A 14,952-nucleotide genomic window follows, 5' to 3' on the forward strand; every position below is an offset into this window, starting at 1 on the left:
ACCGGTCTGTATGTGGGATCCGAACCCTCGGGCGGGAGCACCGCCGCACTTCCCAAGCGGCGCACTTATCCAGTGCGCCACCAGGCCGGCCCCGGAAATAGAAGACTTTAACAACATTGTAAACCAATTATACCTAACAAATATATAGAACACTCCACCAGACAACAACAGAACACATTCTTTTCAGTGCACATGGAATGTTCTCCAGCATAGACCATATGTTAGACCACAAAACAAGGCTCAGTTGAAACCATACAAAATATCTTCTCTGACCATAGGAGAATGAAATTAGATTACAACAATAGTGAGGGGTAGTGAGTGACATGAAATTCAAAGCTGGGAGGGCTTTAGGGAGGATAAAGGGAAAATAGTCTGGAAGCAACAATAAAGAGCCAAGAACTCTCCTACAGCACCTCCAGGCCTGGTAGTGTGAGGGATCTGAGGAAAACAGCTACCATTTAACTGAGTTACAGTGGTAGTGGTATTCTCAAGGTGAGGCAGGCTTTGTTTGAGCATTAAAGTGAAGGAAACCTTTAGAGGAGAGGAGGGATTTTCTGTAGGGGGTTTTGCTGAGAATTGATCATGGATTCCAGAGGATTCCATGGAAGTGTTTCAAGAGTGTGGAAAGGTGGGATAGGACAGAGCAGGAATTGTGCAGAACAATATGGGGATCAGAATGTGGGAGTTGACATTTGACCTGGGAGTCTAGGACTTATTTTTGTGACTCATTTAAGCAAGGATGAAGGAAATAATGAAAGTGGTCCTTGTGCATTCAAATCAGGTAGTGGAGGAGAGGCTGTCAGTAAGTTAAATAAGCTTTTTTGAGTTTAATCTGAGACCCTGACCGCCATTTGTTTTTGTAGGAAAATGTTTTCATACTAAATAACCATTTATAAACAAACATTTCAGAGTTAGAAACTGTTGTTAAATTGAAGACTTATCTGTCTTCAATACAGTGAAACAATGCCTTCTTTAAATGATACATATTAGTTTGGTTAACTTCATATTTTATGTACATAATATCCATCACAATTGTGAGCGTAGCCTTACCTACAAAGGTCTCATTTTCAATGGTGTGAAGAATTAGAACACTTTTATTTTATTTATATTTGGCCAGTTAGTTATTGCCAGTTATTCTCATTTCATTCTTCCATTCACTAAGCAGTGACTGAAGCAGTTTAAAAATTAGCTTCAATATCCTTGTGTTTTTGTGTAGGGTCCTCATGGCTGGCCTTGAATTGACTTTTTCGTTCTGTATTTTAAAATGTTGATTTATCCACCTGTAATATGTATAGAAAACTGTCTTGAGGGGGAAATCAGCTGACAAGCAGACATATGTAGCAAAAAACCCAAGAAATAAAAGTGTAGGGAGAAAAGTATAAAGCGAATAGATGGTTTTGTACTTCCACATTTGTCAGTCTTGTCTATCTGCATCTCCACTGAGAACTACTTGAAAAAGCAAATTAAGAAAACACACATATAAAGAGAAATGCAGACTAAATGTTACGCAGTGTAAGATCTCACTTATTCTATTGTCAGATTTTATTCAGATATTAACGTGCATTGTAAAATGTGTCTTTTTTTTTTTTTTTTTTTTTTTTTGGTGCCTGGCCAATACAGAGGCTGAACCGTGGACCTAGGTGTTATCAGAGGTTGTCACCACACTCTAACTAGCTGAACCAACTGGCCAGCCCTGCTTTCCTTGTGTTTATTCATTAGATTTTCCAATGTGAAAAGGGATATTGACATCATAATCTTTGTCCTGAATTCAGACGTTTGATATGATAAGGAAGAGCAACGAAGTGTATTCTTGGCCTAGAGTTATTTGATGTAATTGTTCTTAAATATTGGTGGGTAAAGGACATAATTTTAATTGTTGTACTTTATGCACTAAGTAGAAACTCTTCTTTTGTTTTTCAAGGAACCTAATGGCGAGACTCCATCATCTTTATACAGAGTTGCAGCAGTACTTCTACAATTTAATCTTATTGATTTAGATGATCTTTATGTACATGTAAGTCAAGTGGGCTGCTAAGAATATTTGGTTGTCTATCCCAGGGGTTTGGAAGAGGAGTAGGCTGCCATGTAGCTGTTCAGTATTGGTTCTAGGTTCTCAAGTCTTATTTTTTAAAGTCCTAATACATTATTGCTTTGTGTTACTTTATAAAGAGAATGAATTTAATTCTTTTTTTGGGGCAGACTATGGAAATCAAATACCTTTGATTATAGAAAAGATTACCTTTATAGAATTCAAGGTTGGCTGTGAAGTTCAAGTTCTTATTTATCATGAAGGCATAGCCCATGGGGAGAGAGGCCAAGTTCTAACCAATGTAGTTATAGGCCTCTGTATTATATACAAATTATTGGAAATATGGGATTACATAGATGCTTCTTCCTTCTTTCAAAAAATATTAATCTTAGGCATTCAGGATGAATGGGGAACTCTGTTGATATATTTTTATTGTTAGTATATTAAAAAAATTTTTTTGTGTGTGTTTTTACTGGGTAATAAATGACTACTATTGTGCTTTTGTTGCTAGATCCAGGATCTAGAAGATTTTGTGATTGTGATAGATGACCTCTGTTTTGGCAATGATTTAGCCATCAGCTTGATAAAAACTAGGCTTGTTGTGTAGAAATTCCTGTTTCGTTAGGTGTTGCATTAGGGTATTTATGAACTTAAAAACAAACCTGTGCAAAGCTGACAGTCTTCATTGCCTTTGAAATCACTTTATTACTTCCTTGCGTATCTTTGCATATCATGGCCACAGAGTTGAGCAAAACTTGGTCTCTACCTTGGAAGCAGTCATAGTCCAGCAAGGGAGAAAAAAGTTTTTGCATTATACAATAAGTACTGTATTGGAGGTATTCACAAAGTGCTGTGGAAGCTCAGAGAAGATAGTGACCATATCTGTTTGTGGGGATTCTGGGAAACTTTTCCAAACTAGTGATGTTGAACTGGGATCTTGATATATATGAGTAGTGTTATTCAGGCTTAAATGGTGGAAAGCTTTGTAGGTAGAATTAACTGAGTATAAAGGCAGGAGGTTTGAAAGGGCTTCATTCTCCCCTTAGGGGAACATCAAGAAGGCCAGAGTGTTTGGAGCCTAGGGTGGTATATAGGGGGAATGAAGATGGATAAGTAAGTTGGGGCTAGACTGTGAAGGGCCTAAACTGTGAGGGGCCTTAAGTGACATAGTAAGGAGTCTGGATTTTTCTTTTGGGAGTAGAGAGCCATTCAGGATTTAAAGAAGTGATGTACAAACTGAGAATATGGAAAATTGGTCAGAAAAGGGAGAATTTGGCATGAGTTCAGAGGCAAATGTAGACTGGCATAACAAATGAAAAGTACAAAAATGATGGTAGATTTATTACTGATATATTTGAGTCTAACAGTAAATGCAAGTGGACTAAGTGCTCCCGTTCAGATGACAAAGATTGTCACATGGGATTAAAACTAATCAGTTTCTTGTTTACATGAGACACAGCTAAAACCTATGGGTAAAGAAATGTTGAAAGTAAAAGGGTGGGGAAAATATACAGGAAAATTATTATAGTTAGATAAAATAGACTTTTTGGTAGACGAAGATAAAGCGGGTCACTTCATAATAATAGAGTTGTGTTCACTAGGAAGATAAAACAGTTCCAACTTTACGTGCACCTAATAACATTCTCAACATACGCAAAACTAAAAATTGAGAGAACCATAAGAAGAGTCATACAGTTTGCCCATTAGAGGCAGTTGCAGTAGTCCATGTACAAGATGAGGACCTATGCCAGGCACATACATAAAGCAATAAAGAGTGTTTGGTTGCCAGGGAAGAGCATACAGAATGAGAAAAAGTCTTGCTTACCTCCTTGCACCAATCTATAGTGACTTTCCTCTCTCCCTCCCTTTTTTTGAGTAATGGGATGAAGTCTACAATATCTATATTGTACTGTATTTTCATTTATTGTTTACTGATTGTTTACTTTGCATTAGATGTAGCTACTGAAATAGATTATGCATTTGTAGGGAACAGGAACACTTTTATATAGCTCACTATAGTGCCTAGCAGAAACTACTAAGTAGTGGTTGGTTGGCTGTATTTTTCTTTATGTCAGGGTTATTTTATGAAATGTCTACCTTATCCATCTTCTACTCATACAAGGTGGCTGTACTTGAGATACTTGAGTCTTTTTCATGATGGAGGGTTGACTGTATACATATTACTTTCTCTTTTGCAGTAAACTAGAAACTAGTTTGTTTGTGATTTAAGTCAAGTATGAGGGTACTTCAAAACTTTTGTAGAAAGCTGGCTGATTAGCTCAGTTAGAGTGTGGTGCTGAAAACATCAAGGGTCCAGGGTTTGATCCCTGTACTGGCAAGCAAACAAACAAACAAACAGAAACACCAGAAAAGTTTGTGGAAAAATAGAATTAAAACATAATACGAATCTTTCCGTGAACTTTTGGAAGTACCCTCATAGGTACCTAGGAAATGAAAAGTGTGAGAGATCAAGTTACTAATAATTTTTCTACTTGAGATTTTTTTAGAGGATTCAAATTTTTTATCCCTTAATGTAATTTAGTAGCTTACCTCTCCTAAATTGGATCTGTGTGCAATACTTTAATTAGTTTGGAGTTTAGCCTTTAAAGGGGAAATCTAATATTTTTAAAGGAACGGGTATATATTTTCTTGGGTAAACAAATAAATTAGTGGTAAACATCACTGTTGTAGTATTATATTAATTTAGGACCTTCAACAGACAGAAGACATGAAACTTTGAACTTCTATCTGATTTTAAATGGTGTACAAAATTTAGTTACTTAATCTTATTGAATTACAAAAAAATAACAGAAACTTATTTAGAAGGGAAATCATGGTCATGAATAGGCTAGACATCTTATTTACAGTTTTATCAATTGAGAATAGTGTTTGCTGTCTATTAGATGAGCAAGTAGTTAGTATTAGCTGTTTTATGAAACTTTAATGAACTATCTTTAGCTTCTTCCAGCTGATAGTTGTATTATGGATGAACACAAACGAGAAATTGTGGAAGCTAAGCAAATTGTTAGAAAACTCACGATGGTTGTGTTGTCTTCTGAAAAAATTGATGAGCGAGAGAAAGAAAAGGAAAAAGAAGAAGAGAAAGTAGAGAAGGTATATAATTTATTCTAGTAAAATTAACATTGCCTTCTACCTTTAGAATTACGAAATTTAACTTCTAATAGGTAATCAACTTATGGAATTGTAATTTTTAAAAATTTGTATTGTGCTGAAACCTAATTTTTGGAATACTCATTTGCAAAAGTGGTTTTTTTAAAAATCTGAATGGCGTCTTCTCAAAAGAGGCTGGCATATTTTTTTCTTATGTAAATTTCAAAATGTATTCTAAATAAAATCACAAAATGTATTCACTGTATTTGTGCTCTGCATAATAATGTCCCTCATGTCCTAAAGGGATTCTCAAACAAAATGAATGAATCCTAGTTTCCCGTGGTACAATACAGCATTAAGTAGAACTTAATTCCAAGTCTATAAAGTGTGATGCCTATGTCTGCTAAACGAAAAAGCAGATCCGGTTTTTTTCAATAGCTAAAAATCTTGATTGTATTTTCAGGAAAATATTATTTAGTTTCCAATGAATAGCAACTATTTTTGAGGTACGTTGTTGCGTTGTTTAGTTAGCTTAACTTTTTAAGTGAAAAAGTATTTCTTGGTGTCTTTATCCTAAGTATCTTTGCTGTGACTGTTCATTTCTAGCCACCTGACAACCAAAAACTTGGTTTGTTGGAAGCCTTGTTAAAGATCGGTGATTGGCAGCATGCACAGAACATTATGGATCAGATGCCACCATACTATGCAGCTTCACACAAGCTAATAGCCCTTGCGATTTGCAAGCTTATTCATATAACTATTGAGCCTCTCTACCGAAGGTATGTTCCTGTATATTTTACTAATCATTGAGGTAGAAATAGTTTAGGATTACAGAAAAAAAATCTGTATATTTATCTTGTCTCTTCAAACCAAGCATATATTTTCATATGATTTATCAAAAGATAAGAACTATTCACAGAGTTTATCAGTCTGATATATATTAATCAGTGACTTGTCTCCCAATGTCTAGACCAGGTGTTCTAGAATGAGTCCTTCGGTGTACTCTAAAAACCTATAGGTTAGACTTCTAGATTGGGTTTACTCTGTTGAGAGTGAAAACTCCATTGTTCTGATTTTGACTTTTCCTCCTCTCTTGGGGGGGCAGAGAATTCTTGAGGATTTTACTTAGTGTAATTTTTCTCTATCCCGGATGGAGTGGCTCTGAGTGAGGACATTGCCTCTCTGCTTGCCTTCTCTCTTCTGGCATATAGGCTGCTGTTCTGGAAATTATTAGTGCAGCCTCTCTCATCATCCCTAGTTACTATGTTGAGCAGTCCTCTAGCCCTCAGCCTATTTGCAGGATACTTCAGAGCTGCCATTGCAGCTCTGGCTTTAGCCCCACAGATCAGGGCCTGCCTCAAAAGCCCCAGCCTTGTAACTCATGCCTAGTTGCTGGCTGCTGCCTTCAGTGCCACCTGCACCGTGGACTATGAACACTTCTCAGAGTGACCCCTGTGCCTCTACAGTGGGACACCAGCTCAGCAGGCAAGAACTCTGGGCATGCTGTCCTTTTAAGAGTGACACCTTCTTTCATTAAGCAGCACACCTTCTCCACCACCAACTCCCTCATACTCAGTCTGGGTAGTGGAACCTAGATTGAGAAATATTTATTGACTTGAATTAGTGTTGTTATATCCATATTTTTCTGTTTCCTCTTTCTGTGTCTCTGAGGTCCATTCCTTGTTCACCATTCCCATATCCAAATTCATGATAACTGGCTAAGTTTAATTAAAAACAAATGCATATGATGTAAAAATGTTACTTGAAATCTGTATTTCTCTGATTTCCACTTCCTTTTTTTTTCCCTTTTTGTCTTTTTTTTTTATTGACCGGTAACGGGATCGCAACCCTCAGTGTCGCGCCCGCACCAGGGACCGGCAACGGGATTGCAACCCTCGGTGTTGAGCCCGCTCTGCACTCAGCCAGTGAGCGGGAACCGGTCTCCACATGGGATCCGAACCCTCGGCAGGAGCGCCGCCGCGCTCCCAAGCGGCGCACTCTCCAGTGCGCCACTGGGCCGGCCCTGATTTCCACTTCTTAAGCGGTTAATTTGAAACATTCTTCTCTGAGCTCTAACTTTTTTCTAATGAATATTTTTGTATTTTTCTATCAGTTGAGAATTATCTGGTATAATAAAGTTAGGTGTGATTAAAATATAGAAAGCAAATATGAGCAAGAAAAGTTTCATTTACTGATTAAGATGACTGTATTAACTTAAAATGGTAGGTATCGTATAGTGTGTGTGTGTGTGTGTGTGTTGTGTGTGTGTGTGTATAAAATTTACTTCTTTTTATAGAGTTGGCGTTCCTAAAGGTGCTAAAGGTTCACCTGTTAATGCTTTGCAAAACAAGAGAGCACCAAAACAAGCAGAGAGCTTTGAAGATTTGAGGAGAGATGTATTCAATATGTTCTGTTACCTTGGTCCTCACCTTTCTCATGATCCCATTTTATTCGCAAAAGTGGTGCGGATAGGCAAGTCATTTATGAAGGAGGTAAGATTTTTCTTCTAAGCAGAAAACTAAATTTTGAAATGAAAATGTTCTGAGTATACTTGTGTTATGAGTATCTGTAAACAAATATCATTAATTTTTTTAACTTAAGAAAAAGTTAATTTTCTTAAATTTAAGAAAAGGTTACGTGGAGTAAAGTTTGTGGAAAGTCCATTGTGTTCTAAATATATATCTAGCTAGATTATTAGTCAAGTCCCCCACATAGGAAAATATGCTTTGGACAAGTGGCCACTTTTTGAATCTCCTTACAATTAGTGGTTTCTTAGCACTTTTTCCCTTTGCTGATTTTCTACTAATTTTCTTGACTGCAGTTTTGAATCATTATTTGTATGTTGTTTGTATGAAGTCTCTTCAACCTTAGACTGTTGAGGAGCCATTCTTTTATTTATTTTTTTTACTACACTTTTTATTGAAATAAAACATACATGCAGAAAAATACATAAATCATGATTGTAGAGCTCAATGACTTTTTCCAAACTAAGCATCCATGTGTCTACCACCCAAATGAAGAAATAGAACTGTACCAGCAACCCAGAGTCTCCCTTGTACTCCCTTCTAGTTGCTACTCCAAGCATAACCATTTATGCTATTTTTTGTCTTTAAAATAGCTTTCAGATATAATTTACATACAGTTAAATTCTACAATTTAAGTGTATAATTTGAAGAGTTTGACAAATGGATGCAGTTGTGTGTCTACCACCAATCATGATATAGAATATTTTCATCAACCCAGAAAGTTCCCTCTTGCCCCTTTGCAGCCACTTTCCTCTCTCCATTGCTTGTTCCTAGCCATCTCTGACAGGCTTTCTGTCACTATAGTTTTGCTTTTTCTAGAACTTAATATAAATGGAAGCATATAGTATGTATTCTTTTCTGTCTGACTTCTTCCATGTAATGTTTTTGAGATTCATCCAAGTTGTTGCATGTGTCAGTAGTTCCTTTATTGCTGAGTAATATTTCATTATATAGACATACCAGGATTTGTTTATGCATTCATCAGCTGGTGGGCATTTGGGTTGTTTCTAGTTGGGGGCAATTTTAAATAAAGCTGCATTGACTATTTTTGTACAGGTCTTGGGGGGCAGGGGTAATGTGTTTTTGAGTCCCTAAGGGTGGGATTGGTGAGTCATGTGACTAAAATGTGTTTAACTTTATAAAAAATTGCCTAACTGTTCCAAAGTGTCTGTACCATTTTGCATTCCTGGGAGCAATTGCATGGAGACTTCCAGTTGCTCGAAATCCTCACCATCACTTGGTATTGTCACTCTTTTAAATTATAGTCATTCTAGACGGTATATGGTGGTATCTCATTGTGCTTTTACTTTGCATCTCCCTGATGACTAGTGATGTTGAGCATCTTTTCATGTGCTTATTTGGCATTTGTAATCGTCTTTAGTGAAGTATCTGTTCATATATCTTCACCACTTTTAAATTGGGTTATTTGTCTTTTTTTAATTGAGTTGTAAGAATTCTTTACATATTCTGTATACAAAACCTTCATCAGGTATGTGATTTTGAAAAAATTGTTCTCAGTCTGGTTTGCCTTTTAATTTTACATGTCTTCTGAGAAGCAAAAATTTTAAATTTTGATTAATTGCAAATTAGGAGTTGTCAACCTAAATAACAGAGAGGCTCTCTAAAAGAATCATAGTCTAATTGGGGATAGAACATTGGAATGGGAATATGAGTGCCATAGTAAACTATATACGTATTCAGGGAGATAAAGGAAGACAAAGTTTTTAAAAGGAAAAATAATGAACGATTACATACTCATTTTAGGATAATTGTCCTTGGCTACAAGGATCAATAACAAGGGTGATGACAGTCTGAGGTTGGGCAGGCAGTTACTGGGCAGATGTCCTTGCAGAAGTATTTTTTGTGTAAGGTAGTGATCGCCTTTGTGCAAAGTTGTGGTTTTGCAGAGTTCTTTATGATAGTTCTTGTTATCAGGCATACCTGCATGAAAAGCTCCCTATCCCCCCCTTCACGGCCTTCCTTGGCTCTGTGTTTTTTGTTTTTTAACATAGGAAACCCCATTTTGATTCTGAAAACTTTCGCCCAGTATTTTTCTTCCGTGGTGGCTTTTTGTGCTGTAAGAAATCTGTGCCCAACCCAAGTACTTGAAGCTGAAAAGAATACATAATTTCTTTTCAGCTGTAAAACAAGACACCAAAAGAACATCTAGAAATTATAAGCATAGGGCCGGCCCGTGGCTCACTCGGTAGAGTGCGGTGCTGATAACACCAAGGCCCCGGGTTCGGATCCCATATAGGGATGGCCGGTTCGCTCACTGGCTGAGCGTGGTGCTGACAACACCAAGTCAAGGGTTAAGATCCCCTTACCGGTCATCTTTTGAAAAAAAAAAAAAAAATTATAAGCATAAATGCAGTGTTCTTCAGTGTTTAGTGATTGCATCTAATTTTAATTTTAGACAATAGTAACTGTACAGAAAAATTAACAGCTGTTGTATATTAGTCCCTCGACACCTGAAATATTTGACTTGGCTTTCAATAATTAGCTGGTAGATTGTTTTTAATGCTCACAAATTTAAATTGTGTAAAGGTACTCTGAAGAAATCTGTTAAGTGGATGAATGGATTAAAAAATGTGGTATATATACACAGTGGAATACTATTCAGCCATAAAAAAGAATGAAATCCTGTCATTTGCAGCAACCTGGATGGGTTTGGAGGATATTATACTAAGTGAAGTAAGCCAGGCACAGAAAGACAAATACCATATAACCTCACTCATTTGTGGAATCTTAAAAAAAAAAAAAAAAAAAGTTGATAATTATAGAGGCAAAGAGGAGAAAAGTGGTTACCAGTGACTGGGGAAGGTGGTGGTGGGAGAGGGAAAATAGAGGTAAATCAACAGGTACAAAGTTAAATTACATAGAAGGAATAAGTTCCGATGTTCTATTGCACAGTAGGGTGACAGGTTAACAGTTAAGTTTTGTATATTACATCATAGCTAGAGAAGAGGCTTTTGAATGTTTTTGCCACAAAGAAATGATAAATGTTAACTACCCTAACCTGATTATTGTATAATGTATATGTATCAAAACATCGTATTGTACCCCATAAGTAGGCATAATTACCTGTCAATTAAAAAAAAGTTCACTGAGGAAAAAAAATCTGTTAAGTAGTTAATTATTACTCTACATATCATTTATCAGCACCACACTCTCCCGAGTGAGCCACAGGCCAGCCCCTCTACATATCATTTATATAATAAGTACATATCATCTATTATATAACATTCATATAAAAAGGAAGTATAACAGTGTTTTGCTTTTTTGATCTTTATAGTCTGATAAGAATGAATCATGTTAACTAATGCCTGCTCAAAGAACAAAAGGGTTGTGTTTTTTCTAGTGCACTATATCAGGAGGCATGTGAAGTTAATTTGATCTGTTATTGGTGATGTTAACTTTGATCACTTGGTTAAGGTGATTGCTGCCAGGTTTCTCCACTACACAGTTACTGTGTTTCCCTTTGTTGCTAATGTGTATGTTGATGGTAGATATTTTGAGACTATGTAAATAGCCTGCTTGTCATCATACTTTCACTCACCTAATGCTATTTTAATTGAAAATCTTTTTTTTATGTAACTGTATGTATTTATGGAGTACAGTATGATATTTGGTTACATTTATACTGTGAGTAAGGATTGTATCAGGGTGTTTAGTATATAAATCAGCTCAAACATTTGTCACCTCTTTGTGTTGGGAACATTCAACATCCTCTTGACTAGCTATTGAAAGATACATAATACTTTCTTGTTGACTGTAGTCTCCCTATATTGCTATAGAACACTAGAACTTATTCTTCCTCTCTCTCTACAATTTTGTATTCACTGACCACCCTCTACCCACCACCCTCTCCCTTTACCTCCACCAGTCTCTAGTTACCACTATTCTACTTTCTACTTCTATGAGATCAGTGTTTTTAGCTTCCCCATATGAATGAGAACATGTGGTATTTCTCTCTCTGTGCTTGGCTTATTTCACTTAACATAATTTTCTCAAAGCTCATCCATGTTGCTGCAAATGGCAGAATTTCATTCTTTTTTATGGCTGAGTAGTATTCCACTGTGTATATATATCACGTTTTCTTTATCCAATCATCTGTTGATGGACATTTAGGTTGTTTCCAACTCCTGACAAATGTGAATAGAGTTGCAATAAACATGGGAGTGCAGGTATCCCTTTGACATTTTGATTTCCATATCTTTGGGTATATACCCAATAGTGGGATTACTGGATTGTATGGTAGTTCTATCTGTAGTGTTTTGAGAAATTTCCATGCTGTTTTCTATAATGGCTGTACTAATTTACATTCCCACCAACAATGTATAAGAATTCCCCTTTCTCCACATCCTCTCCAGCATTTGTTATTTTCTGTCTTGTTAATAGCCATTCTAATTTGGGTCAGATGATATCTCATTGTGGTTTTGATTTATGTTTCTCTGATGGTTAGTGATGTTGAGCATTTTATCGTATACCTGTTGGCCATTTGTATGTCTTCTTTTGAGAAATGTCTATACAGCTTATTTGCTTTTTATTTTTTTTTTTGTCCTTTTTGAGACCGGCCGCACCGCGCTCAGCCAGTGAGCGCACCAGCCATCCCCATATAAGATCCGAACCAGCGGCGGGAGCGCCACTGCGCTCCCAGCGCCGCACTCTCTCGAGTGCGCCACGGGCTCGGCCCTTATTTGCTTATTTTTAAATTGGATTTTTTTTTTAACTGTTGAGTTGTTTGGGCTGGCCCGGTGGCGCACTGGAGAGTGCACCGCTTGGGAGTGTGGCGGTGCTCCCGCCGAGGGTTCAGATCCCATGTGGAGACCTGTTCCCGCTCACTGGCTGAGCGCGGGGCGGGCGCGACACCGAGGGTTGCGATCCCGTTGCCGGTCAGTAAAAAAGACAAAAAGGAAAAAAAAACTGTTGAGTTGTTTGAGTTCTTTGTATATTATTGATTAATCTCTTGTTGGATGCATACTTTACAAATATTTTCTCCCATTCTGCAGGTTGTCTCTTTGCTCTGTTGATTGTTTCCTTTGCTATTTAGAAGCTACTTAGTTTGATATAATACCATTTGTTTGCTTTTGCTTCCTGTTCTTTAGAAGTCTTACTCATAAAATCTTTGCCTAGTCCTATGTCCTGAAGTGTTTCCCCTGTGTTTTCTTCTAGAAGTTTTATAGTTTTGGGTCTTATACTTAAGTCTTTAATTCATTTTGAGTTGATTTTGATATGTGGTGACAGGTAGGGGTCTAGTTTCATTTTTCCAGCACTGTTTATTGAAGAGACTGTCCTTTCCCCAATGTATGTTCTTGGCTCCTTTGTTGAAAATCACTTGTGTATGTAGGTATATGGCTTTATTTCTGAATTCTCTATTTTCTTCCATTGATCTATGTGTCTGTTTTTGTGCAGTACCATGCTGTTTTGATTACTGTAGCTATGTAGTATATTTTGAAGTCAAGGAGTGTGATGCCACCTGCTTTGTTCTTTTTGTTCAGGATTGCTTTGGCTATACTGGGTCTCTTGTTCTGTATAAATTTCTGATTTTTCCATTCTGTGAAGTATGTCATTGGAAGTTTGATGGGGATTTCATTGAACCTGTAGATTGCTTTGGTTTAGTATGGTCATTTTGACAATATTGATTCTTCCAATCCATGAACATGGGATGTTTTTCCATTTTTTTGTGTGTGTCTTTAATTTCTTTCATCAGTGTTTTGTAGTTTTCCTTGTAGAGATCTTTCTCCTCCTGGCTTAAATTTATTCCTAGGTATTTTTGTTGTTGTTGTAGTTGCTCTTGTAAATAGGATAGCTTTCTTGATTTTTTTCCTGCAAGTTTGTTGTTAATGTATAGAAATGCTGCTGATTTTTGCATGTTGATTTTGTTTCCTGCTACTTTACTGAATTTATTTGTCAGGCAGGTCTTAGAGTTTTTTGGTGGAGTCTTTAGGTTTCTCTCTCTATAAAATCATGTCATTTGCAAACAGGGACAATTTAACTTCCTCCATCACAATTTAGATACTCTTTCTTTTCTTTTCAGATGACCAGTAAGGGGATCTTAACCCTTGACTTGGTGTTGTCAGCACCACACTCACCCAGTGAGCTAACCGGCCATCCCCATACGGGATCTGAACCTGTGGCCTTGGTGTTATCAGCACTGCACTCTCCCGAGTGAGCCATGGGCTGGCCCTATTTCTTTCTTTTGACTAATTGCTCTGGCTAGGACTTCCACTACTATGTTGAGTAAAAATGTTGAGAGTGTGCATCCTTGTTTTATTCCGGATCTTAGAGGAAACAGTTACAGCTTTTCTCTGTTCAATATGTTGTTAGTTGTGGGTTTGCCATACATGGCCTTTATTGTATTAGGATACTTTCCTTATATACCTAATTTGTTGAAAGTTTTTAATCATGAATGGATGTTGAATTTCATCACATGCTTTTTTTTTGAAGTTGATAAAATAATTTTACATAAATCATGTAACCAAGTCAAAGTAAAGGGAAAGTAATCTATAATAAAATCATCACATGGTTTTTCTGCATCGAGATGATCATATTTTTTTTCTTTCATTCTGTTGATGTGATATATCACATTTATTGATTTGCATATGTTGAACCATCCTTGCATCTGTGGGATAAAGCCCACTTGATCATGGTGCATAATCTTTTTGATGTGCTGTTGGATTTGGTTTGCTAGTGTTTTCTTGAAGATTTTTGCATCTGTGTTCATTAGGGCTATTGGCCTGTAGTTTTCTTTTTTTGTTGTGTCTTTGCCTGGTTTTGTATCAGGGTAATGCTGGCCTCATAGTATGAGTTTGGAAGAATTCTGTCCACGTCAATTTTTTGAAATAATTTAAGAAGTATTGGTATTAGTTCTTCTTTAAATGTTTGGTAGCATTCAGCAGAAAAGCCATGTGGTGCTGGGCTTTTCTTTTTTCTTTGGGAGACTTTTTATTACCGATTATATTATATTTTTTTATTGGTTCAGTCTTGGTAGGTCAGGTCATACATGTCCAGGAGTTTATCCACTTCCTCTAGGTTTTCATATTTGTTGACATATAGCTCATAACAGTCTCTAATGATCTTTTGCATTTCGGTGGTATCAGTTGTAATGTCTCCTTTTGTATTTCTGATTTTGTTTATTTGGGTCTTTTTTTTTCTTGGTTAGTCTGGAATGGTTTGTCAATTTTGTTTATCTTTTCAAAAAAACAGCTTTTTGTTTGATCGATCTTTTTTTTTTTTTTTTTTTTTTTTTTTTTTTTTTCGGGTCCGGCAACGGATCGCAACCCC

The 14,952-nt window shown here is 36.7% G+C and overlaps 1 protein-coding gene across 2 annotated transcripts in view; it reads left to right on the forward strand.

Annotated features, from left to right (window-relative positions):
- THOC2 (THO complex 2) overlaps positions 1 to 14,952 on the forward strand; it is a 177,716-nt gene that overhangs the window by 118,172 nt on the left and 44,592 nt on the right. For both annotated transcript variants that reach the window (XM_008586447.1, XM_008586446.1), the window contains 4 exons: positions 1,922 to 2,014; positions 4,988 to 5,143; positions 5,747 to 5,919; positions 7,437 to 7,632. In XM_008586447.1, coding sequence (XP_008584669.1) covers positions 1,922 to 2,014; positions 4,988 to 5,143; positions 5,747 to 5,919; positions 7,437 to 7,632 — 618 coding nt within the window. The remainder of the gene's footprint in view (positions 1 to 1,921; positions 2,015 to 4,987; positions 5,144 to 5,746; positions 5,920 to 7,436; positions 7,633 to 14,952) is intronic.

The sequence above is a fragment of the Galeopterus variegatus genome, unplaced genomic scaffold (assembly GCF_000696425.1).
Source record: "Galeopterus variegatus unplaced genomic scaffold, G_variegatus-3.0.2 Scaffold3992, whole genome shotgun sequence".
In the NCBI taxonomy this organism is placed as follows: domain Eukaryota; kingdom Metazoa; phylum Chordata; class Mammalia; order Dermoptera; family Cynocephalidae; genus Galeopterus; species Galeopterus variegatus.